This window comes from Brachyhypopomus gauderio, chromosome 10, assembly GCF_052324685.1.
Source record: "Brachyhypopomus gauderio isolate BG-103 chromosome 10, BGAUD_0.2, whole genome shotgun sequence".
NCBI classification, from domain to species: Eukaryota; Metazoa; Chordata; class Actinopteri; order Gymnotiformes; family Hypopomidae; genus Brachyhypopomus; species Brachyhypopomus gauderio.
Window position 1 is genome coordinate 22465354 of NC_135220.1, and position 24441 is coordinate 22489794.

Consider the following 24441-nt stretch of genomic DNA (forward strand, 5'->3'; position numbering starts at 1 on the left):
CAATACTACAATTAAATACAATCTCACAGTAACAAATCACGGAATATCTGGCACCGAGTGATTCGAAGATCGCTTAGAAGAAAAGAGTAATTGGCTAAGGCTTTTCTCAAAGGGGAAACACTATGAAATTAGAATCACAGCACAAAACAAAACCAATAGTCTACACTGTCATAAAAGTCCCACGAGAATACCGTGCCTTTTTTCTTTTATAGACGTAGCTTTAGTTTCGAAACAGTATTTCGATACTAAACATGAATGTGGCGTTTAACATAAAATAGGAGCTGTTTACTAACGGTAATTGAAACTGGCCAGGACCCTTGCAGAATAAAATGGTTTGCGGCCTACGTTTGTTTTACAACCCTTTCTGAATAGATTAGTGATTTAGTTATAAAAAAATCAGACTTCTCCAGTCACTCAAGTCAACAAAAATAACAGAAGCAGCATGTTGGAATGGTCATGGTCTACGGCGCAGAAGCTGCAGGAATCGAGCGCTCGTGGTGCAGCTTTTCAGCACCACGGGGAGCGACCCTCCCTCTCACTGCTGCCCGTATAATTAATCCATAAAGAACTAATTCAATTCTCCGCCCCGCAGTCGCGCTATTGGCTGAGTACAAATCTAGACCACAATTTGCAGCTGTCAGTCTCCCCCAATAAATAGTAATGTACCTGGCGGCGCTCACCGGTTACAAAGAGATTACGTTTCATCTTTTTAAAGCTCCGGAGACGGAGGTAAACTGACTTGTTTTGAGGTACAAATAGCGACAGGAACTTTCTAACGGACCGAATCTGTGCGTTTTCGCAGAGGTCTGAGATGAATCTAAACTACACATCTCCTGCTGCACAGATGCCTGCCCAGAGGTCAACATCGTTCTTCATTGAAGATATTTTGCTACACAAACCCAAGCCGTTGCGAGAAGTATTTCCATCACCTTTTTCCAACTCTCTGGCGTCCCGGATGCCTCTTCTTGAATATGGATATCCCCTCATGCCAACTCCAATCCTGGCGCCTCATCCGCACCACCCGCTACACAAACCTGAGCATCACCCCTATTTCTTCACCTCCGGTAAGAACTCAGCACGCTCTGTTTCTGCACACAGGCCTAGAAATTCAACTGTTGATGTAAAAAGTAACAAATATTTTCCTTGTGGCTCCTACATGCGTTTGGTTGGTTAATTGGAACGAAATTGAGTTAATAATTTGAGTAGTTCACGGAATTAGGTCCATACATTGGATAACTTCTCACATTCTCAGAAAAATCCTATCACAGAGAAAATTAATTATTTAAACATACGGTAGTGTAAATAAAGCCTGGAACCCTGTTTATATAGACAACTTGCCAGAATCGTGAATAACACAACTATCAAAATGCTGTTATCTATATAAAAATAACGTTATTATTTTAAAATAAATACTTGAACTGTCTAAACATTTACATAAGTTACTATGCCTCATATGTTCTACATCAATTTATGTAATATTTTCAAGAGTAATTTTATTTTTAATTTCTAAAGGGATGCAGATGCCCACGTTATTTCAGCACCACCCGGAACTGCCGGGCAAACACTGCAGACGCAGGAAAGCCCGCACGGTCTTTTCGGATTCGCAGTTATCGGGACTCGAGAAGAGATTCGAGATCCAGCGTTACCTCTCGACGCCGGAACGCGTGGAGCTGGCGACTGCGCTCAGTTTATCGGAAACACAGGTAAGACTAAAACCGAGCACGCATTAAAATGTAGTGAAAATCCATTTTAAAAATGCGTGTGCGCTATACGCAATATATTGAGACAAATTGTCTGTTTTCTACGCAGGTAAAGACTTGGTTTCAGAACCGGAGGATGAAGCATAAAAAGCAATTAAGAAAAACCCAAGACGAGCAGAAAACTCCTAATGACTTGGACAGATCGCTGGAGAACACGAGCGTGAGTGAAACGCACGAGAAAAGTACAGAAGACGGAAAGAACGGGATGAGCCCTGACAGATACACTCTCGATGAAAATGAAGATGATGTCGATATTGAGGATGACATCTGCTCTCCTGAACATTTATTATAGGCCATATAATATTAACACAACACTGTAAAATGTACATTTTGATTGCTGTAATTTTAGACATTAAATTCTATTTAGTTTTTTTTTATAAAATAACATCAACCTAAAACTACACAATTGAAGCGCTTATAATTTGCACAATCAGTTGAGTGACTGACTCCAATTGGATGTCTAACTAAATCTACCTTAACTTAATGCATGCTTATTATTATTATTATTATTATTATTATTATTATTATTATTATTATTATTATTATTATTGCCCTTAAACACTCGTTTTTTCTAGCTTAACAATTTTCGAGTTTTAATGTAAATATTATATCGACAATCTGTAAATATAACAAATATTTAGCAGTTTTTCAGTTAAGGCATAATAACTGAACAAGAGAATGACGATGTTTTTAGTATGTTGTTGACGCACTGTTCATCAGTTTTAAAACTGTGACTTTTCTTTTGTTAACTAAAATGTTAAAAATAATGTACAGTGAATGAATTATCAAACAAATCATGATTTGTTCAAAATCAAAGATGTCTTCTTCTTTTCAAACTACATCAGCATGCTTTATATTCCTTATCTGACTCCCCAAATATTCTAAAATATACATTTTAGAATAATTATATTATAGATAATAATGTCAGTTTCAAGAAACCAGTCACGAAAACCTTCTGAAATAAAACATATACTATATTACTATTACTAACAATATACTACAGCTAAGCTACTACTACTGCTACTACTGCTACTGCCATTATTGCTATTATTATTACTACTACATTATTATTGCTACTATTACTACAACAATTGGCACTAGAGTAAGATTTCAGTAATTACATTAAATTAACATTGAACTAAGCAGTTTATGCATGTGTGTTAACGGTGCTAACTGTCAAAATTGTTATTTTCCAATGGCTTACCAGTAAATGTACAATCGAAGAATTCTTTACATTTTATATACTTCAGTTGTATATTGACATAGTAAAAACATCTAATAGCGTGTCTAAATATTTCTCACTCACCCTAAAAAACAAACAAATATACAAATTACAATTGTTTTATTGTTTTTTAATAACTTAAGTACCACTAAGCTTCCTTTTTCTACAACATTCTCAAGGTAGACCGCTACTGACAAGAGAACCGTGGATGAGGTGAGGCGTCCCATCTTTTACATTACTGTTGCTTTAAGGCGTAGTCTTCGCCTTGGTGTACCCGTAAGTGAAAAGTTTAAATCAGAACTTTATCTCGTAATTTGTATCCACTTATAGGAGTCCGTGTATCTCTATACTCACCGGTTTATACACGAATAACTGCAGTGGAGTGGCAAATGCAGGAAATAGGGCTGTGGATTTAAACGGAATGTTGCGTAGCCTCAGTAAAACGTAGCCTATTAGGTCGTAAAAACAAAATCTTTGCAGCTTTCGCACCGACTATGTTTTATTATAAAGGAGGCCACTCGGTATACTCTACTGCGTCCTGCTACAGGTAATGCACAGTAAAGGATCATCATAGTTACGCTATATTGTGATATAAACTAATGCATTTGCTAGCAAACCTGCATCTCGAATTCGGTATCTCGAATCATCCACGTTCGAAAAATAATATATTTATGTAGTCTTGTACTGATCATGATCATTAACCATTCTAAATCTATTTAAGAATTGCGATTATTGAGCTGTTCGTAAAATATTTTTTAAATCCAAAGACAATAGGTGGACCTATGGCAGGCGTTAGTCTCCTACATTGTATTCAAAACCTACAATTTAAATGCACAATAAGAAGTAATATTTCAGTCATCATAAATACCAGTCGTTAAGGACCTAAAGTTATTAACATGTATAGCAGGGGAAACTCGCATTAATTTGAAGTGTTTAGACTAATGGGGATGTTTCCCCCTCCCTAACAGGATATGTGGCACTCTTCCACTCTTTGAAAAGCAATTCATGTCGTTTTCAAAACGTGATTCTGATTTACCGCGGAAAATAGAAAAACGCGCAGAGAATAGGCCGTACGGAAGGTGATCAATTAAGAGATTAAGCGTTTTGCAACACATGGACGCATATGCATTTCACTCTAATAGCGGTGCCATCAGCTCATTTTCAGGGGCCTGCCGCCTCCTTCAACAGTGCCCACAGATCAAAGCCTGAACGTCTGTCCGGGCCTCCCAGTCCGTAAAAAGAGATGCTAATTCAACCTCCTTCATGCGCGGCTGAGAGAGACTCCTTCAATTAACTGATTTCTATGGCGGGAAAGGGAAAAATAAAAAGATGCAAAGCGAGTCGGTCTGGAAAGGCAGTATTTCTCATTAATTCAAAAGGTCCAGCATTTATTAGCTTCGCTTCTAAGGCTTAACGCTGAAAACACAGAGCATCAAAGCAGACATGATGGGTTAAATAGAGGCTATAATCTAATTAAAATATTACATACGAGTAAATAGCTCTTTGATAACGATCTAAAGCTTCCATTAAAAAAATAGGTGCTTGAGATTGTTTTATGGGGAAAATTATCACTTAAATACAGAAAATAAGTTTGTGTGCTCTAATCAGGGTGGCTTCAAAGTGTCATCCATGTTTGACCTCCCTTTCCTCCCAGTTAAAGAAAGGGGAAGGGAAGAGTGGAAATGCACAGAGCAATGGCCAGGAACTAACTGGGAACAGCAGAGTGGCCCCGTCATCACTGTGCCCAGGTGTGTTTATGAGACTGCTGCTTGGATTAAAAGGTGTATTGAAACAAGAAGAATAGCACCATGACACTGTGCACAGCAGAACACACCTGCCTGCGTAACTGTTTAAGAAATCAGTACAGTCAGATGCATTTGTTATAAAAAAAAAGACGACACTTAATAAGAAATGTTCTTCTGATTTCTAACATGTTTTTTTTTAGAAATTTGCACAACTAGTACATTTTTGTCACTAACACCATTCCACATTCCACACAATGCTAATACAAGTACAAAAAAATCTATAAATGTCTAACAAAGTTAAACTCCTAGTTAAATTTTCTACAAACTGGTTAGGTGAATCTGTTATTTTAAAGAAAAAAATGTACATGATACATTCAACGTAACAGACAAGTTCACTTGACATCCAGGTGTACTTAACTAACCAAGTTACTTATGCATTTATGATATCTGCCACATTGTGGACATGTTCAGCAGGCGTTAACAGTGTATTTCTTAAGGCTGTTCAGTGCGTGTTGGCGGACAGTACAGATGAGCTAGGGTGAAGGTGTGTGATGTGCCACCAGTTCAGCAGGTGTTGGTGTATTTCTGTAGACTACCTGTTCAGTGTGTGTTGGCGGACAGTACAGTTGAGTTAGCGTGAAGGTGTGTGATGTGAGCCACTGCCTGCTTCTCCTCCTCGTGACGTTTTCTCAGCATGTCCAGAGCGGTCAGCTGGGGGAGATCCAGTCCCAGAACAGCAGGCTGTTCAGACACCCACTCCTTCTCCTGCTTGGCACTGGGCCTCTCCTTCCACTGCTGACGCCCTTTGGGCTTCACTATGGTTTTGGCATACTCCAAAGCCTGGACACACACATTTATAAATGATAGACTTTAGGCTAGAGATGCCTGACAGGAAGTAGAACAGATGTGTGCTGCATATTGCGAATCACTAGCATGTCACTGGGCTTGATACTGGATGACAAACCAGCACAGTAACTCAGGACGACTTTAAATCTCTGGGAAACGAACTCATAATTACTTGATGAAATCTCATTTATTAACAACACAATTCAAAGTTTGGTGAAATAAAACTGCTGTAATAGGCAAATCAGATTTGCCCAGATAAAGTTCCTGTGGTCCATGCTGACACAGCAGGAGTGTTTTCTGCTCCCACCTTGATCCTGGGAATGGCGTCCCTGTTCTCAGCACCCAATGTGTTCCTGTCTGGCAGAAAAGGAATTGTACTTATCTTCTTGTTCTGTTGGCGGATCACATTTGAATACAGCTTCTGTCGTTTAATTTTCTCAGCCTGACATCGGTGGGAGAAAACAGAAAGAGAGAGAGAACAGCAGATTACAAAAGGGAGGTTTAATTACCTAAGCCGTTTCTCCCTTGAGGCCTCTCTCTGTCATTGTGCATCTCTTTCACGGGCCTCTCCACAGCAGCAAACAAAACCAAATCAAACTCATCATCTCCCTAGAGCCGGTGTGCAAACCCAAATCAGTCTCTTCCTTGTGGAAACACATCAGAAAATCAGATTCATTGAAGGTTTCACCATCAGTGACAAAAGAGAAGCAGAGAATGGGGAATACCCCTCTCCAAGGCCTGTGCTCATTAGATTTGTAAATTCCTTTCAATGCCATTTGGAAGAGATAAAAGTCTTTTACATTTGCGAGGAAGAGACCTCAAAACCACTTGATAGTTGAAAATAGCTGTTTAGGGATTAGTTTAACCAACACAAAGAAAAGGGGTCTGCACATCTCAGTTGGACCCATGTCATGTCAGACCTTCCTGCTGTGGATCTTTCTTACGGTATGACAGCACTCACCACATCCTGGGTGACCGTGCAGGATGGACCAAGACCTCCCAGTCTCAGCTCTGGGTTCAGGCTCTTGTAGTCTTTTAATGTGTATACCTGAAAACATGGGGCAGTTAAAAATAGTAAACTATTTAAGAAAGCACCCGAAAGCATCCAGTCTCATCTTTAAGTAATGAATCACATCAGTGCAATAGTAATTCACATTTCCATAATGTCCATAATGTCTCTGCTTGGCATTCAGTAAAACATAAATGCCAGTGTTAACGCCTTCTCGGAGGGAGACAGAGAAAGGCAGAAAGAGAGAGAGAAAGAAAAAGAGAGAAGCTATGACATATTGAAGGAGTAAGTAGTTAATCCGTTATGGATGTCTAAGGTGCACTCGAGCAGCAATCCACAAGCTCTCCCAAACAAAAGCGGATAATCAGGCCAGATCAGGCCGGCTCCTTCAGGCTCCAGGGCCGGCCTTGGATCAGCCATTGGTCATGGACACTGCAGGGTAGCTCTTTCCTTCATTCGTCTGTCGCTGTGCCTTCACCCACCCAACCTGCTTTCAGCGCTGTTTTACAAATGTATAGTCTAATCCTGTGAGACACCATGGTGGACAGAGAGGTCAGTGTGTTTTATGGTGAAGGGACGTCTTAATCCTTACACGGCATCAAGTGGATATGTTTCATGACATAACGACTTTACTGCCATGACCACATCTGGCATCTATCTGTCTCTTTTCTACATTCTTTGGCTATAAAATTAACTCAGCTCTATCCAGATAGTGATATGGGTGTAAATGGAAGTCTTGTCTTAGTTACCTGGTGGTATATAAAGCTACTCTAGTTATCTAGTTTGCTCTCTTTGTAAATAGCTGTTTTAGCTTCTGTCTCCACCAGGGTTGGAGTTGGAGCTCTAGGTGTTTTGGTGCAAATTCCAGGAGTTTTCCGTGGGTGTGAGCGGCTGCTCCTGCAACCCGGCATGCTTGCAGGTGAGCAAGGCTGCTCCTCGGCTAGCCACACCTGCGGGCTGCCTGCCAGCGCGGGACAAAGACGCTGGAGACAGATGCAAATGAGCATCTCAGCAGCCCCGCCTGGCACACAGCACTTAATCACCTGAGCCTTTAATTCATCACAGCATTCATCACAGTGGCCACCCCTTATATCATCACGGCAAAATAATGAACAGCATCTTTGATTAACTTACTTACTTATGCAATTAACCTACAGAACTACAAACTGCCATAACAATCATATCCCTGACATGGGTATAGACAGGTGCTAAATTGTGCTATGGCAGTTATGAGTTTAACTTTGACGCCATTTTCAATGTAGAGCATTGGGTAATTAAAAATATATTTATTACCTGCTTATAAATGTATCCTTATCATTGAAACTATCTTTACTGTCCATATTGTCCATAATAAGCAAAAACATCTACAGGTAAATTCCACAAAATTACATTTGTCATTTACCAGATAGAATTAGATTCAGCCTCATATAGGGAATAAAGAAAAATCCCTCCCATATTTCCTATCATCAGATTAAAACACGCACGCACGCACACACGCACCTTATAAGTTGTCGGGGGCTTAAGTTGCCTCTGTTTTTCCAGCTGTGCAAGGTATCCCTCAGACTTGCTCCTTGGTATAGCAGTCACTGCAGGTACTGTTCTGGCCCTGCACAGCCCTGTGTCACTGGCAATGGGCACACCAATAGGGGGCAGCACTGCATATGTTCCTTTGTATGTTGGGAGCGCATAATCAGAATGTCCACTGTCTTCATCGAATAGCTCAATCGCAGGAGCATCGACGTTAGATATTTCTTCAAACACTGGCCATATAGGAGAAGTCCTTAAAAAAAGACACAAATCTTTGCAAGAAGACTAATAATACAATATTGCTTAGAACTTAACTAGCATTAATCATGCTAAAGCTAGGTGGTTAGAAACATGACTGAATAGGTTCGAATGGGGATAACAAACCTGATGCTATTGTTATTAATGACCGTCGTCCCCTCAATTAGTTCAGGTGCACCAGACAACTTTCTGCCAGTGCCTTGGAGAAGGTTTCTGCCCTTATGGTGGTTCTGGGCTGGGCCCATTGGTCCCACTATATCACTGGCAGGACTTATGGAAGGTAAGCTATATCCATCAAGCCCAGACCTCCACCATGACGGAGGAGAGCGGGCAGGTGAAATGATCTGCTCGTGCTGTGGGCCATTGAGGGAAGGTTCTGCAGTATTGGCCAGGGCGTTGGCACTGATGTTGATGGGGATCGCTGAAGTTCCAGGTAACGGCTGGTGACGTGGTAGATGGGAGATGTTGACTGGGTCGGCTGGAGCGAGCATCCGGTGTTCAGCAAGAGATGGTGCTCGCTGACCTGTCCCTGGAGCGCACCCTTCCACAGGATGAAGCATGTGGACCCCAGGTCCGGACTTGTGGATCTGAGCACTGGGTCTCTCTGACCTCTTACCCTCTTTGTGGATCTATTATAATTGGGTACACATTAAGAAAATTCACTTTACATGCTTTTCAGTACACTCTAAGTAAAACATTCCACTGGTTATTAGTTTGTGTGTGTTATGAAGATGCCACGCTTTGTACAGTGCACTTGAAGTGACCATTAACTAGCCTATTCTTAATTGGGCAATAATCTTCAAAAAACCTACATTTGATGACACAAAAGATTCAATATTAGCATGAATAAAATAATTTCAACAAATATGATCAGGATCCTAAATATATGTCTTTTCAACAGAAGATAAAAGATCCTGTGTCTAAATTAATCAGATCAGAAATTAGCTTAGAGAACAAGATGCACCATGATTCAGACCCAGACTGGAGCTAGAATACTCCATTCTATTGTGCAGAAATATTTATACGACAGCAGCCTCACAACTATTGTCCTGGGCATAGGAGGAGTTGGGCATGCAGCTAATGCTTTTTACTGCAGGCTTGGCATGCACAGTGCTCTGTCCTGTGTGATTCGGGGAGGTCTGGGGCTGTGTCGCAGCATGTAATGCCACTGATTTAGCCAACACCAGCTTTCACCATTCTAATGGGAAAATATTTACTCTCCTCTGCCTGCAAGCATTAGGGTGACCGTTCAAGTGCTCAAAATAATGATGCTCCTCTGTTCCCCTCTCTCTGCTGCGCCGGCTCCTTTTCAAGACGTTTCAGAGGCTCCATTGTGCCTGAACAACTCTATCAGAAATTGCGTCCATCATGGTGGAAATGAAATCCCAGGTGACAGTGTGACCACTGTGCAGACATTTTCATCTTGAGAGGAAGCCCTTGCTGACAGTTATGCATTAGGGCAATGGATTGTGCCAAGCAGCCCCACCTACATCTACAGAGAGAAAGACGGGGAGGGAGGGAGGAAGGGAGAGAGAGAGAGAGAGAGAGAGAAAGAGAGAGAGGGGGGGGAGTGGATGAAATCAATAAAACGAGAGTGAGGGGTCCTACCTTCAGTTTTGGAGTTTTTTGTATCCGCATGAGCTCTGGATCTACAGTGTTGTCATGGCGTCCCTGGAAGTGAGTCCCCCCAGTGTCCACACTGAGCTCTGGGGGCTGCAGAGATGCAAAAGAGGAAACGAGAAGAAAGATCAGAGAGAGAGAGAGAAAGGACACAAACTGTGACAGAAACAGATAAGCACTACAGAACAATTGGAGAACATATGGAGAGTTACTGCATGACTAATGCACACTACAGTTTCACCATATCCATTCATCTATCTCAGTGAACACCTCTTTTCCTTATTCAAGCTTAGCTTACTTGCTTGGAATTATGACTTCTCCAAGCATAACATGCTTACATATACAGAACCTAAAATACATGTGAAAAATACATTTACATGTGGTAACCATACAGTGTTTTTAATGCATACATCTGATAATTGGACTATATTTTCTACTACTACTAATTATTTATGTACTGAATTCACCACACCTGTCTCTGACACTGGTTTGAAGGCCTATTGATCCCCTTTATAACAGTCCTTTCACAGCAGTTTGAGGATAAGTGTCTGTATACACCCACATTACATCAATCCACTCTGTTCACTTTTCCTAATGCACCCATTCAGGGAGAGCATATCTGCTGCTAATACTGTAATGAAAATCATTTAGTAAACTTGGGAGTCACTTTGGCTGCTGAGGACATTCCGTCCTGATCGATGGTATCGACGCCTTGAGGAGTCCCTGAATGAATGCGGCTAATTCTAAAAGTCTGAACAGGAGGAGGGTCGAAGGGGAGCATTGCTGCAGTGAGTGGATCAAGTTGTAACATATCCATCAATAAACAGGCAGCCATGCTGGCCTATCTATTGGCTGAAAGGCCAGGAATGCAGGGGGAGCTGGTCTCTGCACTGCCTCCGCTGCCGGCCACATGCAAAGGAAAAGGAGCACGTTTGTTTATCAGGGCAATGGAACAAAGAGGGGAGTCGGCCCCCAGATACTCGTGCACCCACGCATGTATGTATCACCTATATCTGTATGCATCTATCTATTCAGGCAGCGTGTCAGCACACTTGAAATTAACAACAGGCCACAAATAGCTCAAGTAAAATATATATTGGTAGTGAAAACGGTTAAGCCGTGTCTAAGGCTAAAGGCTGTGTTCAGAGGTGTGTGAAAACAAAATTCTATTTTGCATATTATCCAAAGTCCCCTGGATATGTCGTCATTTATTGGATATATATATATATATATATATATATATATATATATATATATATATATATATATATATATATATATATATATATATATATATCCATGGAACAGGTAATACATTTGATATACTAAGTTTCATGTTTATATTATTTAAACCTCCACACCCACACTTAAATCAACATGGAGGTTCCAAGCTGCTAAAACAGCAGCATCAATGTATCTGGCCCTTTCCCATTGTCTTGCTTTAAGTTTATTTGTGTAGCATGTTTTTTAGATGACGGCTATCCAAAGTGTTTAATGATGAACAGATAAATGAACTATGAGTCCACCTTGAGAACAAATGTTTGTGATGATGATTGCTAGTCTGCACCTTTCAGCAGTACTGCAATGATAAACTCAAAAATGACATTTTTGTTGCATTTCATGCAACACAGGCAGACCATGCAGGTGACATTATTAAATGTGTGCAGACAAACATTTCAGGGCTGATGTTTGTTTACATTAATGACAGCCATTAATCATTTGCGAACACTAATGTGAATCATTAAGGAAGCAAGCAAGGAAGGATCTGGAAAAAAATTAATTGAGCATTGGGAATATGAACACAACCTAATATTTAAAACATATTACGTAATTTTCAATGTTTCTCATAATATGTAATCATAATGAAACCAAAGAATGCTGTGTGTGTCAATGGCAATATCACAAAATTAGACATAACAGGCAGAGGTGTGTATCTGCTTCCCTGCATTTGACGCATCTAGTGTGTTTTGTGCCCTGAAGCCATTGTACAGTAGCAGGGGTGTGTGTGTGTGTGAGTGTGTGTGTGGTGAACTTCCTGGCCTCCCTGTGGAAGAAGGCCACAGCCTCTGCCCAAGTCACTGCCACTGCCTTTTGTCCACCATTTTAATAATCTCAATCAAATTGCGAAAATGATCAAACAAAATTGCATTTTGAGCTTCATAAGCTGTGTAATATCTATTCTGCTAAATTGGGGTCCATAATTGCCTCTTGGGGTGAGATGAGGCACAACAAAGTCAGGCGATCTGAGCTTGCCATTTTCCTCAAGACTGAGAAACACAGCTTTTGCAATGAGGACTTCAAAGGCCTGCAGTTCTTGAATTGCATTTGGTTGCTATTGTGGCCGCCCAGGCAATCTTGATTAGGTGTTTACACTGAGGCAGGGTGTACAGTGGCAGAGAGCTGCGGAGTCTCGGTCTAGAGCTATTAAGAGATTGTACATTATGTTCCTGGCTTTGAAGTGAGGGTCTGGGAGATGACGAGGGACTCCGGCTGAGTGCAATGGCAGAAGATTGCTCTGCTACTTCTGTCTTTATCAAAGGAGCCTGTGCAGGGGCATCAGCACCACCCCCTACTCACAGCCACAAAGTTGCCACATTATAAGATTTTGTACATTTAATAACATAGCTAATTATCAGGAATAAGGAGCCTGTCAGAGAGCAAACAGGAGCTTTTCTAAAGGGACCAACAGCATGCTCTGAGAGGCTCGATAATGATGCCAAAAGTGATGTGATTTGATGGGATCCTTTTTTTTTCTTTTGAAAAGAAAATAAATAAATAAATAAACAAATAAAGCATGTTGAAGGGCAAATATGAGAATATAAGGTCTGATAGATGGACACATGATAAATGTTCAGCATGTCTTGTGATCTTTCTTCTGCATTGCACAAAACCAAATAAAAACAAAACCAAACAAAACAAAACAAACAAAAAAAAACACAAACACAAAACTATCCTCATTTTTCAGCACAGTAATGAAATTCTTATTATCCAAGTCAATCTTTATTATGGGTTCTGATGACAGAAAACAAGGTAGGTAAAGGGACTTTAGACCATAACAAGCCCCTTTAAAGCTTACCTGGTACATGCAGGACCATGGCGCTGCAGTGTGGAGTTTAGAGAGGGGAAGCCCTCACTCTGTTTACCATGTCACAATGCTAACAGCTCTTCACTATGCTAATGCAGCTGACATGAGACATTACGGTAGGTTTGGGCTCAGATGGGCCAGGAAAGGCCTGAAATGTAGCAAATCCTCATGTAGTGTGCACAGACAGCCAGAAGCCTGCCAATTACACGGCAGGGCCAGGTGCACTGATAGCTGAGAGCCTATTGGTAACCATGCCTCTCTGATGTTCTTAATAGCCACTGTTGTGCAGATCAACTCATAATAGGCACTACATAGCCAGACAGGCTTCCTTTTCCCTAGTCTGCCCCCCAGTCTCCACCAAATTAATTTGCGAGCCACCGTTAGATTAGGCTGCTTGCTCTCGTTTAGTATGGGCCTAGCACAATAGCAAGGTCACTTACACATTCAGATTTTAAAAAGAGCAATGATGCACATCAGGATATATCAAATATGGCACATTTGCTAAGAGCAAACAATATGGACATCTGCTTACAATAGACTACAAAGGAGGTTTCCTGAACCAAAAAACTGTTTCTGGGGGGAAACTGCTTTAGAAAATAATTATACATCCGCTTAACAGCTGCATGAGGTTCAAGTATATGCAAATAATACAAAACTAGAGCAGAGAGGTATTAATAATATCAAAAGTCATAAAGTATTATTCAAAATACTTTAAAATAATATCTTAGCAGAAGAATGAAAAATGTGATTCTGCCATAAATATCAGAAACCCATAATTGTATTTGTTAAGAAGCACACACCCTTTCAACCATGTATTCACACAGTCTGGCTAACTGTCAGCCTAGTTTTTTAATTCATTCTAGCTTTATTCTTTCAAATGATAACGAAAAAAGCACTGAAAAAGAACACAGCATAGAAATAGGAGGATGACTGAGAAAACTGAGACTTTGTGCTGTGTTATTGCGCCCTCTAGTGGCTAACTGAGAAAATGAATTCTCTGACCACCAGCTCGAAACAAACAGAAAATATTTTGCAACTTTTTGGCCTGAGTAAGTCTGGATCCATCCATAAGATGGACAGAATCTTTTTGTATGCAATCAATCATAAATCAAACTAAAGGTTGTTTTCAGACTACAGATCAGAAATGATCAGAAAAGCCTCAGGTAAACACAAACCTTTGGATGATCCGGTCTCTGTCCTCTAAACCCAAAGGCCTTCAGGTAGTACCCTTCCTTATGACTCTTCAGACCCAAGGTTGCTTTATTTCGCTCCACCATGTCCACAGTGGGCTTGCCTTGTGCAGCCTTCCCAGAGTGTGGGGCTATACTGCTCGGCTTGCCTGGACCGTTGCTTGGTTCCTCTCCATTATAGTGCTCGTTACTCTCCTTCTGCTGTGTCTGTTGTGCAGGAGAACAGGGCAGGACTTCAGCTGTGCTCTGATAGCCACTGTACCCAACCTTCACAGCCCCGTCGGAATTAAAACGTGGGGTGCTCTCCGAACAGGAAGAGAAACTTTGCCGAAGCGACACTGTTGTGTCTTCATGGCTGAACTGGCCCTGCTGTGGGTGTAGGAGAAAAGAAGGGAGACTGGGCTGAACTATGTCCACCTCTACAGGGTTACTGACTACTACATAATCACATCTCCCTCTTGCAGCTGTGTCTTCTGACTCAGTGCAGGAGTACTGGGGAACACTCTTCTGGTCCTTGCACAGAAGCTGTGCCCCTGGCAGATTCCTCCTCCAGTCTGGATCATAGCGTAAATCAGCATATTCATCCCCAGGAGGGCTCCGCCTGAAACGTAAGAAAAGGACATGTCATTACGAGGACAACATGGAAGTAAAGTTGACCTATAGTGGAGTTTTGGTTGTTTCTTTGTTGGTTGGTTGGTTTTATTGAATAGTGACTTATAGCGTTCATTATTATCTATTAAGTTATATTGATGTAGACACAGAAAAAGCCAAATGTTCACAATCATTAAAGTAAGTATGTGCATGCAAACAAACATTAGGGAAAAGATAGAGCCCATCATATAGGTTATACTTCACATTTCTTTTGCCTGATGTAACATCATCTGCGTGTTTCCCTACCATAGCCTCAAATGTCTAAGGGTCTTGAGACTACAATTGGGGCATAGTTTTGGAAATGGCTGATTCAAGGGTATAAAATAGGTTGAAATTACTACCTAATGTGTTCCTTGCATCACTGGATGAAAAGATCTCATTAAAATAATTAGAAGAGTGCCTCTTTGTTGCACACCTCTGAATACGACAAGATGCATTTCACATCTCATGATGCCAAAATACAGCGATGGCGAGGTGTATGGCTCTTCAGCCAACGAGGGCAAGAGGGCAGGGAACGACTCTGTAATGACTCGGGAAAACGAGCTTGAGAATGCAGTGTAGGCTCACAGCTGTGGAAGCTCCTTATCATATGAAAACCCTCTCAGAGCTTTTTGAGCTGCACCAAAATGAAATCTAGTTTCACCCTGTGCACTCTTTTTGCTTATTTCAAGACTTCTGTCTCCCTGAGGATTCTCTAGTAATACCAGAGATAATGTAATGCACCATTCATTTGAATGAGGATATATTATGTATACATATATTTATAATTCTGAAAACATTATATAGACTATATATTCTTCAGTTCCAATTATGAACTCAGTGAATTCAATAATTTGTGCCACAGTCTTTACATTAAAACTATCCAAGTGTTAAGTGGCTTTTACCTGAGCAGCTATGAATGCAAACTAAATTAAATAAGACAAATGCCTCTTTCGGTTTGTTTGTTTTTTTTTTGGGGGGGGGGGGGGGGCAGATGGGGTCAGTAAGAGTTATCATCATGTTTAGTGAGCAAAACCAGGGTGAAGGTGGAGGAGCTGATACAGACTACGCAGTGAACACTTCAGATTCCAGCATCTGTGTTTCTACAGCACAGAATGGCTTCCTATTTAAAGCACAACAAAGCATCTGCTTTTTTAATGGGCTTCAGAATGAGGCCTTATTGTGATAACCTCCCACAGAATAAAAATCTAATTTCCTTTAAATGAGCATACTTATATGGAAAGTACCAAAATTAGAGGTCTTTCAACTAAATTAAAATGCACGTACTCGGACATCATTTTCAAAGACTGCCATTATCTATTAGCCGAGAGAATACAAGCTGTTAATCATTTCAATTATGTTTCCTGGGCTGCTCTACAATAAAAGGGTCTTATCGTTTCAAGAGTGATCTATTCTATGTCAGGTTTTCCCATTGTTTACTCAGTATATTTTAGACAGCCTAATTTCTCACATCCATTACTGATGACACAATATAGGCCTACTAGATTACGCTCAATGGGGCATTTACGTTGATATGTTGAGAATTGCAATAATATTTAGGATTTATTATGCTTTCCTTTATTGTCTCAAAACTTGTAATTTGCTGATAAACTAAAACAAAATGAATATGTTTAATTGTAAGGTAATTGTAAGGTAAAACATGTCCATCATATGAATGTATGAGCTGAAGACGTCAGAGAATGTGTATTCTTCCTGGTAATTAGTTTATGTAACTTAAAAAGCTAAAAACGAAAGAGAACGTGATGGTTGATCACTGACACTGAGCTACATCTGTTGGTCACTGAAGCTACCTCGGCAGTGTGTTTGTTTTGTTGTGCACGTATCTGGCGGTGAGGGCCGCTTGTGTTGCTGGGAGTGTCCGTTCAGATTCAGAGCTGCTGTATAAACCACACAAGTCCTCGGGCTGAGAGCTCTCCACCTCCACATAAGACATGGGCGCGTCTGCACCAGAAACACGTTTGTCGCCGGCCTCGTCCGATAAGTCCTGGCGCTCTGGCCGATGCGCCTGTTCCTGCAACAAGCGTTGGGTGTGTGAGTCCAGAGAGTCCCGGAGTCGAGGCGCGTCTCCCATCACGGTAGTGATGCAGTTTTCAAGATGTCATGAGCCAGAATTACTCCGTTGTTAGCTAGTTAACTCTATAAAACTGGGCTGGGATGCTGGTATTACATTAAAAGCGAGCGAGTCCAACAACTAGACGGAAACATTTACAAGCTAAATAAGTCAGCTAGCTACCGGTTTAGCTACGTTAGTGCTAACAAACCATTAGTCGAGAGCGAGTTTGCCAACCTAGTTTATGACTTCAGGCGTAATGTTAGAAGTAGGCTTTGGTCTTACCGCAGAAAAAAAATTATACCCTCGATTAAAAGGCAACTCGTATCAAAATGTATTAAGTTAACGCCAACAAGCCGTCTGGTGAGAAACATTAGCACTTATACACCTCAGCCGAAGCGACGTTTACTTCAGGCGTTGCCAAGGCAACGTTTTCACGTGAGCGTTGAACGGCTGTGAAGTCGGAAACGGAACCGACCTGCGGGTTAATTCAACCAAAATACGAAATCACGGTTTTCGTGGATTATTCTACCGTTTCCTACTGTGAAACGACTTAGACAAAAGTATCAAGGTAGAGTGCGACGTACAATTTTAACAAGCTGCTTTTTCGTACAAACGCTATGAAAGTACACGTCTCTGCCCCATTCTAACGAGCTGGGTGAGGTGTACTGAGCTTCCAGCTGACTTAATTATGCACCCATTAAAACATTGTATTTGTTTGAAAATGTTCATGTATATGAAGGAAGGAGCTTATAAATTCAGAAATAATATACAGACAAGAATGGGTAGGTACTTTTATTTGTGATCAGTCAGAAGGCATAAAACATGGCTGTTGCCAAAAAGGCTTTATGAAAAAATTCCACAAGTTGACATTGTGCAACATTCAAGTAGAAAAACCTGTTCCCTGGTGTAAAGTGATTCCTTATTTCACCACTAGTCCATTATTTTTTTTAATCTGTATTCACTCTATAGCAGAAACCCAACCAAAACCCTGAGACCATGTCAGAGTTTTAGAGGAAAGCTACTACAGAGGGTAAGGACCGTACACGTTGCTTCGGAGGTAGAGTGTTTGGAATGGCTTAATCAACCTCCTCAATGGTTGGGCCAGAAGATCCTCCCCCAGGTGCAGCACCAGCTCCTGGGAATCCCCCAGGCATGCCATCAGGCATCCCCCCAGGCATGCCCCCAGCACTCTGGTACAGTTTGGTGATGATGGGATTGCAGACCTTCTCCAGTTCCTTCTGTTGGTGCTCATACTCCTCTCTCTCTGCAGTCTGTGAAGACCAATACATTTGATTTACAACAACTCAAGTGTTACTTGTATACCCTCTACAAATCAAGCCAAATGGTTTGCAATAAAATATACCTGATTCTTGTCAAGCCAGCTGATGACCTCATTGCATTTGTCTAGGATCTTCTGTTTATCCTCATCACTGATCTTGCCCTGTAGCTTCTCATCCTCCACAGTGGACTTCATGTTGAAGGCGTAGGACTCCAGGCCGTTCTTGGCAGACACCTTGTCACGCTGCACGTCATCCTCAGCCTTGTACTTCTCAGCCTCCTGCACCATGCGCTCAATGTCCTCCTTGCTGAGACGCCCTGTGGAGAAAAGGACAGAGTCCAGAGTCCTTTAGACAATGAAACTGGAGAGCACAGATCTTTGTGCATACATTATAACCATAGTACAGATGGGGCAGGACGCTTGCTGCACTCACCCTTGTCGTTGGTGATGGTGATCTTGTTCTCTTTGCCAGTGCTCTTGTCGACAGCAGAGACATTCATGATGCCATTAGCATCAATGTCAAAGGTGACTTCAATTTGGGGAACTCCACGAGGGGCTGGGGGGATTCCAGTGAGCTCAAACTTGCCCAGCAGGTTGTTGTCCTTTGTCATGGCACGCTCACCCTCATAGACCTGAAAAGCATCAAGTTGTTAACCATCTGCACAAATGCTTCAATTAACAATTCATATAATCCGAATTCGCTCAGACATCCAAGGAAGGTACTTGGGCCATCTTTGGTTTTTCAACCTCTGGTGGAAACTACGAATGGCAGGAATCAACTTCATCACAGCGAAACCAATTAACAACCCTGTCCCAAATGAAACCGTTCTCACCTGAATCAGCACACCAGGCTGGTTGTCGGAGTACGTGGTAAACGTCTGGGTCTGTTTGGTTGGAATGGTGGTGTTGCGTTTGATGAGAACAGTCATGACTCCACCAGCTGTCTCGATTCCAAGAGACAGAGGAGTGACATCAAGCAGCAGCAGATCCTGGACATTCTCAGATTTGTCTCCTGAGAGGATGGCAGCCTGGACAGCTGAAGGAATAAACAAACAAATAAATAGGCATCTTTGGAAGGACAAAACCCACTTTGAAGACCAACAACTTCGCTCAGACATCCAAGGAAGGTACTTGGGCCATCTTTGGTTTTACAACCTCTGGTGGAAACTACGAATGGCAGGAATCAACTTCATCACAGCGAGACTAAATTACCAAAAAAACTGATTATGAACTGTAACTGACCTGCCCCGTAAGCCACAGCCTCATCAGGATTGATGCTCTTGTTGAGTTCTTTGCCATTGAAGAAATCTTGCAGAAGCTTCTGGATCTTGGGGATGCGAGTGGAACCACCAACCAGGACGATGTCATGGATTTGAGCCTTGTCCATCTTGGCGTCACGGAGAGCCTTCTCTACTGGGTCCAGGGTCCCACGGAAGAGATCTGCGTTGAGCTCCTCAAAGCGGGCTCTGGTGATGGAGGTGTAGAAATCAACCCCTTCATAAAGGGAGTCGATCTCGATACTGGCTTGAGTGCTGGAGGACAGGGTGCGCTTCGCCCTCTCACAGGCAGTGCGCAGACGGCGAACGGCTCTCTTGTTGTCACTGATGTCCTTCTTATGCTTGCGCTTAAACTCGGCAATGAAGTGGTTCACCATGCGGTTATCAAAGTCTTCCCCTCCCAGGTGAGTGTCCCCAGCAGTTGACTTCACTTCAAAAATGCCATCTTCAATTGTGAGGATAGACACATCGAAGGTGCCACCACCAAGATCGAAAATGAGGACGTTCCTCTCGGAACCAACCTATGGGCAATTAGAAGGAAAGACCCATTACAAACCCAGCAGGGGGTGGGGTGGTTTGTTACAAAAAAAGGGATAACAATTTCGCTCAGACATCCAAGGAAGGTACTTGGGCCATCTTTGGTTTTGCAACCTCTGGTGGAAACTACGAATGGCAGGAATCAACTTCATCACAGCGAAATCGAGTGGCAATTTTTATTGTGCAAACTATATCTTGAAAGAATAAAAACCTTTTGACAAGTTTGGGAAGTAGTGTATTGTATTATAAAAAGTCAAAATCAGTGAAGTACAAGGTTTCTAGAGAACTATACTATATCAGACCAAGGGTCTCAGCTGTTCAAAGCATTTTGCTTGCAGTTGAAGGACCTCTGTCTGAAAGATCCTCTTGCTATAGAAACCATGTACTTCTCTACAAGTTTGATAAATTATGTAGCGCCAAAATTATCTACATAATTTGTTACATTACACTGCAGTTACTCCCCTGGACTTAGATATTTATATATGTGCATGTGACCAACCTTTTTATCCAAGCCATATGCAATGGCAGCAGCAGTAGGTTCATTAATGATTCGCAACACATTCAGACCAGAAATTGTGCCGGCGTCTTTGGTGGCTTGACGCTGAGAGTCATTAAAGTAAGCTGGCACTGTTATCACTGCATTAGTGACGGTCTGTAAAAACAAACGAGATACTTAGGAACATGGAAGAGAATCTGAAAATCGTGAAAGTATAACCAAAAGTTTAATAGAATTTACCTTTCCGAGGTAGGCCTCAGCAATCTCCTTCATTTTCACCAAGACCATGGAGGAGATCTCCTCAGGATAGAAGTTTTTGTTCTCTCCTTTATATTCTACCTCCACTTTGGGCCGCCCACCATCACTGATCACTTTGAAAGGCCAGTGCTTCATGTCTGACTGAACCACTGTGTCCTCGAATCTTCTACCAATCAAACGTTTGGCATCTGCAAGGACACCATATCATGTGGTTACTTAGTTTTATCTTATCATGTAACCCACTTTATTGCAACTGGTAGCCTTCTAATTAAACAAGAAGTGACAGGAACAAACATCAATTGCAGACTTTCAAACATACAAATACTGAAAATAAAGAGGCAAGTCAACTGACCAAAGATTGTGTTGGTGGGGTTCATGGCAACTTGATTTTTGGCAGCATCACCAATCAGCCTTTCAGTGTCGGTGAAGGCAACATAGCTTGGGGTGGTTCTGTTTCCTTGGTCATTGGCAATAATCTCAACTTTTCCATGCTGGAACACTCCAACACAGGAGTAGGTGGTCCCCAGATCAATACCAACAGCTGGTCCCTTAGACATTGTGCCTGTGTGTAAAATAAGTGTTATTGGAACAATGGAAATATTACAAATACATTTTAAATCTCCTAATTTTTCTCAGCAGATTCCATAAAGTAATTTGTAGTTACTGTACAGTAGTGAAAGGCAGCCAACACCCTGTTTTTGGAAACCATGTGTAATTCACTGCAATTTTGAGTGCTACATTTAAATATCTGTATTAATGTATTCGCTTAATCCACAATAAATAACATTTAATTAGCCATTTAAGTAGCTGAGCCTCTAGCCCAAAATCAAAATGGCACCATGTAAGGCCAACCACATGGCCAGGAGCGGATGCGTTAAGAACACGTGGGTTGGGCTTCTAGAAATTACTCAGCCTTACGCCATCTATAGAATTAGCTAGCTAGCCATAAAGCAAGCTGCTTAGCAGTGATTACTACCCAAATAGTTAATGGGAGTTCAAAGACCCCACAACCGAGTAACATATCCTTTAAATTTAACGGACATATTAAAACATTGAATACTGAAGTGCCATTGTACAGACTGGTTTTTCTTTGCATTGTTACACGGTAGCGAGCGCTAGCCTAATCGAACAAACATCGAGGAAAAAAAATATAAAATAATATATATATAGAAATATAAAAATTAAGTCAGGCGAAACATCCTAAAGTAACGACATTTTTCTACCAAAACGCAAAATGTAGTAGCTACCTGGCTTGCCAACACACATTTGGCCTGCGTGTTCGCTTTATCTAGCGCTAATTTCTTTGTTAACCTCGCTATACGGCCACATCCGGTGCGGTGATGGCCAGGATAGCTAGCTTCCCCTCGCCGGCTAGATCCGCGTTAAAACCAACTGAAAACTGCACTGACGATATTAATATAGGCGAACTAACGTTAACTGATGTTAGATCAATCTATGGACGTGAGTGATGCTTATTTTGTAGAACTAACGCTAACTACCGTGGGTTAAAGGTTAGTTATTGAACAAAGTCAAGGATTTTGCTATATTCTTTCACAAAACATAAAATAACGGCTATGAACACGACGGGCTTTATACTTACATTTATACATAGACAATAAATGCAACAATTATACATATACTCACCAAGATAAATTTAACGGCGGTCGATGAAAACGGGAGATGTACTGAGGCGCTGCCTGCCTTACCTCGGCGTTTAAGAGAAGGACCGAATGTTCCAGAACAAGTATATATATTGCCGGTACCTAAACCAATCACATTTTAGGTAACTAACACGTCGTCAACACCAATGAGAAAATGAGACACTACTTCCTTGTCCCCACCCTCTGTAGGAAAAAGAAGCAGACCTGTCATTGGTTCATACACTTTCCCGCGCCCCAAAGTGCCTTTCATCGATTGACCGAAACCGGAGCTACATTCCTTTCCAGAGTGAGATCAGTTCCCTTGCATTACACACAGATCAAATAATGACAGTCTGTTGATTGACAACTGGTGTCTTATTATGTTGCTGAATACTATGTGATCATTGCATCTGTTCTGTCTACATGCCTTAAATCAGGTTTAGACACTATTACCAAAGTCAATCTGGGTTTATGGGTCACCATATTTCTAATAATATCCATTATACCACAGTTAGTTCCGACCCTACAATGTGATTGGCTGAGAGGCGATCTAGGAGTGCCGATATTACATGTTATAGCACTGTAACCGAAGCTCTCCATGTATTACTCCGCCACAAACAGGTAACCTAGCAACGAAGCAGCGTTTACAAGCCAAACAGCGCAACTACAAACAAGCAGCAACATTATCAAAATGAATTACAGGGAGTTCGTTAAATCTATTGGCTTCGAAAGCATTTGTTTCGATCTGAAACTGGAGGATGAAGCTATAAATGACCAGCCTGATTCCTCCAATGAGCCAAGGTTTGTCACGCTTACAAACAATGATTTGGATGAGCTGGAAATTCAGAGAAACGAAGTTAATACCGTAAAACAAACGTCCTGGGCTCTTAATATATTTACATCCTGGTTAAAAAGCAATGACATTGCAGTCGATTTTAGTATTATCAACAAAAATGAAATGAATCAGCTTTTACGCCGTTTTTATGGATCCGTCAGAAACGTGAAGGGAGAGTTATATAGCATCAGCAGCTTCGTTGGTTTAAGAGCTGGACTGAACAGATACCTGAACGAACATCCGATCAGCCGTGGATGGACAATAATTGTTGTACTTTATTTTTAATAAATTCAACTTTATCAATAGTTGTTTTTGTGTATATTTACCTCTATAATATTTATTGGGTAAGGCTATTCCAGTGTTGTGTAAGTTTAGCAGCGAGCCATTGAATGGAACTATTTTAACTGGCGGAGTATTTTACCAAACAGGTCGTATTTTCTCATCCTCTTTTACTCAAAATCTTTCAATAAACAGCGATAATGGAACTGTGGTATAATCGCAATAATACACTCGAGGTTCGTGCTATAACGGGTAATATCGGCACTGCTGTGCTGATCTACGGCACTCGGCCTGCGGCCTCGTGCCTACGACCGCAGCACAGCAGTGCCGATATTACCCGTTATAGCACTCCCTCTCGTGTATTATTGCGTCATTTGATAATGGCCCTCGTTCATTATTGTGAAATATTAGAAGGCAACCCTTCATACTGACGCAATAATACACGAGAGGGAGTGCTATAACGGGTAATATCGGCACTGCTGTGCTGCGGTCGTAGGCACGAGGCCGCAGGCCGAGTGCCGTAGATCAGCACAGCAGTGCCGATATTACCCGTTATAGCACGAACCTCGAGTGTATTATTGCGATTATACCACAGTTCCATTATCGCTGTTTATTGAAAGATTTTGAGTAAAAGAGGACGAGAAAATACGACCTGTTTGGTTAAAAACACTCCGCCAGTTAAAATAGTTCCATTCAATGGCTGCTAAACTTACACAACACTCGAACAGCCTTACCCAATAAATATTATAGAGGTAAATATACACAAAAACAACTGTTGATAAAGTTGTATTTATTAAAAATAAAGTACAATTATTGACCATCCACGGCTGATCGTTCAGGTATATGTTCAGTCCAGCTCTAAACCAACGAAGCT

At 41.4% G+C, this 24441-nt stretch overlaps 3 protein-coding genes and 3 non-coding genes across 10 annotated transcripts; 1 reads left to right on the forward strand and 5 right to left on the reverse strand.

The window, feature by feature from the left end:
* Nucleotides 1-711: 711 nt before the first annotated feature.
* On the forward strand, nt 712-2405 carry bsx (brain-specific homeobox). Its single transcript, XM_077018344.1, has 3 exons — nt 712-1064; nt 1513-1703; nt 1810-2405. Exons 1-3 carry the CDS (start codon nt 812-814, stop codon nt 2050-2052), a joined length of 687 nt encoding a protein of 228 aa, XP_076874459.1. The 5' UTR covers nt 712-811; the 3' UTR covers nt 2053-2405.
* A 1734-nt stretch (nt 2406-4139) lies between these two features.
* Nucleotides 4140-17422, reverse strand: jhy (junctional cadherin complex regulator). 5 transcript variants are annotated; one of them, XM_077020482.1, is made up of 9 exons: nt 17249-17415; nt 16704-16924; nt 14248-14863; nt 9976-10080; nt 8494-8996; nt 8083-8362; nt 6535-6621; nt 5881-6015; nt 4140-5567 (listed from the first exon to the last, which is right to left on the reverse strand). In XM_077020482.1, the coding sequence occupies exons 2-9, from the start codon at nt 16844-16846 to the stop codon at nt 5328-5330; spliced, it is 2109 nt and encodes a 702-aa protein (XP_076876597.1). In that variant the 5' UTR covers nt 16847-16924; nt 17249-17415; the 3' UTR covers nt 4140-5327. The 5 variants fall into 5 exon arrangements, 4 of the variants coding, with proteins under 4 accessions (XP_076876597.1, XP_076876598.1, XP_076876596.1 ...); XM_077020483.1 differs by having other exon boundaries at nt 14248-14469; nt 14698-14863; nt 16704-17415; XR_013133789.1 differs by adding an exon at nt 6083-6217 and having other exon boundaries at nt 5484-5567; nt 5881-5930; nt 16704-17422.
* Nucleotides 17423-17743: 321 nt separating this feature from the next.
* hspa8 (heat shock protein 8) lies at nt 17744-22615 on the reverse strand. The gene is made up of 9 exons (XM_077020486.1): nt 22458-22615; nt 21166-21375; nt 20796-21001; nt 20559-20711; nt 19488-20043; nt 19079-19281; nt 18679-18877; nt 18330-18562; nt 17744-18237 (listed from the first exon to the last, which is right to left on the reverse strand). The coding sequence occupies exons 2-9, from the start codon at nt 21368-21370 to the stop codon at nt 18043-18045; spliced, it is 1950 nt and encodes a 649-aa protein (XP_076876601.1). The 5' UTR covers nt 21371-21375; nt 22458-22615; the 3' UTR covers nt 17744-18042.
* On the reverse strand, nt 18944-19038 carry LOC143526270 (small nucleolar RNA SNORD14). Its single transcript, XR_013133848.1, has one exon. It is a non-coding gene; the product is annotated as a small nucleolar RNA SNORD14 (small nucleolar RNA).
* On the reverse strand, nt 19352-19446 carry LOC143526276 (small nucleolar RNA SNORD14). The gene has a single exon (XR_013133853.1). It is a non-coding gene; the product is annotated as a small nucleolar RNA SNORD14 (small nucleolar RNA).
* On the reverse strand, nt 20125-20219 carry LOC143526277 (small nucleolar RNA SNORD14). Its single transcript, XR_013133854.1, has one exon. It is a non-coding gene; the product is annotated as a small nucleolar RNA SNORD14 (small nucleolar RNA).
* Nucleotides 22616-24441: the final 1826 nt, after the last annotated feature.

Bases quoted from the DNA above. Each gene is read 5' to 3' on its own strand.
- jhy (XM_077020481.1), bottom strand. From the start codon at position 16,984: ATGGGAGACGCGCCTCGACTCCGGGACTCTCTGGACTCACACACCCAA. The intron at 6,016-6,534 runs GTGAGTGCTGTC...CACCGATGTCAG, and splicing joins GCACGGTCACCCAGGATGTG to GCTGAGAAAATTAAACGACA. The intron at 5,568-5,880 runs GTGGGAGCAGAA...GTGTGTGTCCAG, and splicing joins ACGCCATTCCCAGGATCAAG to GCTTTGGAGTATGCCAAAAC.
- bsx (XM_077018344.1), top strand. From the start codon at position 812: ATGAATCTAAACTACACATCTCCTGCTGCACAGATGCCTGCCCAGAGG. The intron at 1,065-1,512 runs GTAAGAACTCAG...TAATTTCTAAAG, and splicing joins CCCCTATTTCTTCACCTCCG to GGATGCAGATGCCCACGTTA. The intron at 1,704-1,809 runs GTAAGACTAAAA...TTTTCTACGCAG, and splicing joins TCAGTTTATCGGAAACACAG to GTAAAGACTTGGTTTCAGAA.
- hspa8 (XM_077020486.1), bottom strand. From the start codon at position 21,370: ATGTCTAAGGGACCAGCTGTTGGTATTGATCTGGGGACCACCTACTCC. The intron at 20,712-20,795 runs GTAAATTCTATT...TTGTTTTTACAG, and splicing joins CTGAGGCCTACCTCGGAAAG to ACCGTCACTAATGCAGTGAT. The intron at 20,044-20,558 runs GTTGGTCACATG...AATTGCCCATAG, and splicing joins CATATGGCTTGGATAAAAAG to GTTGGTTCCGAGAGGAACGT.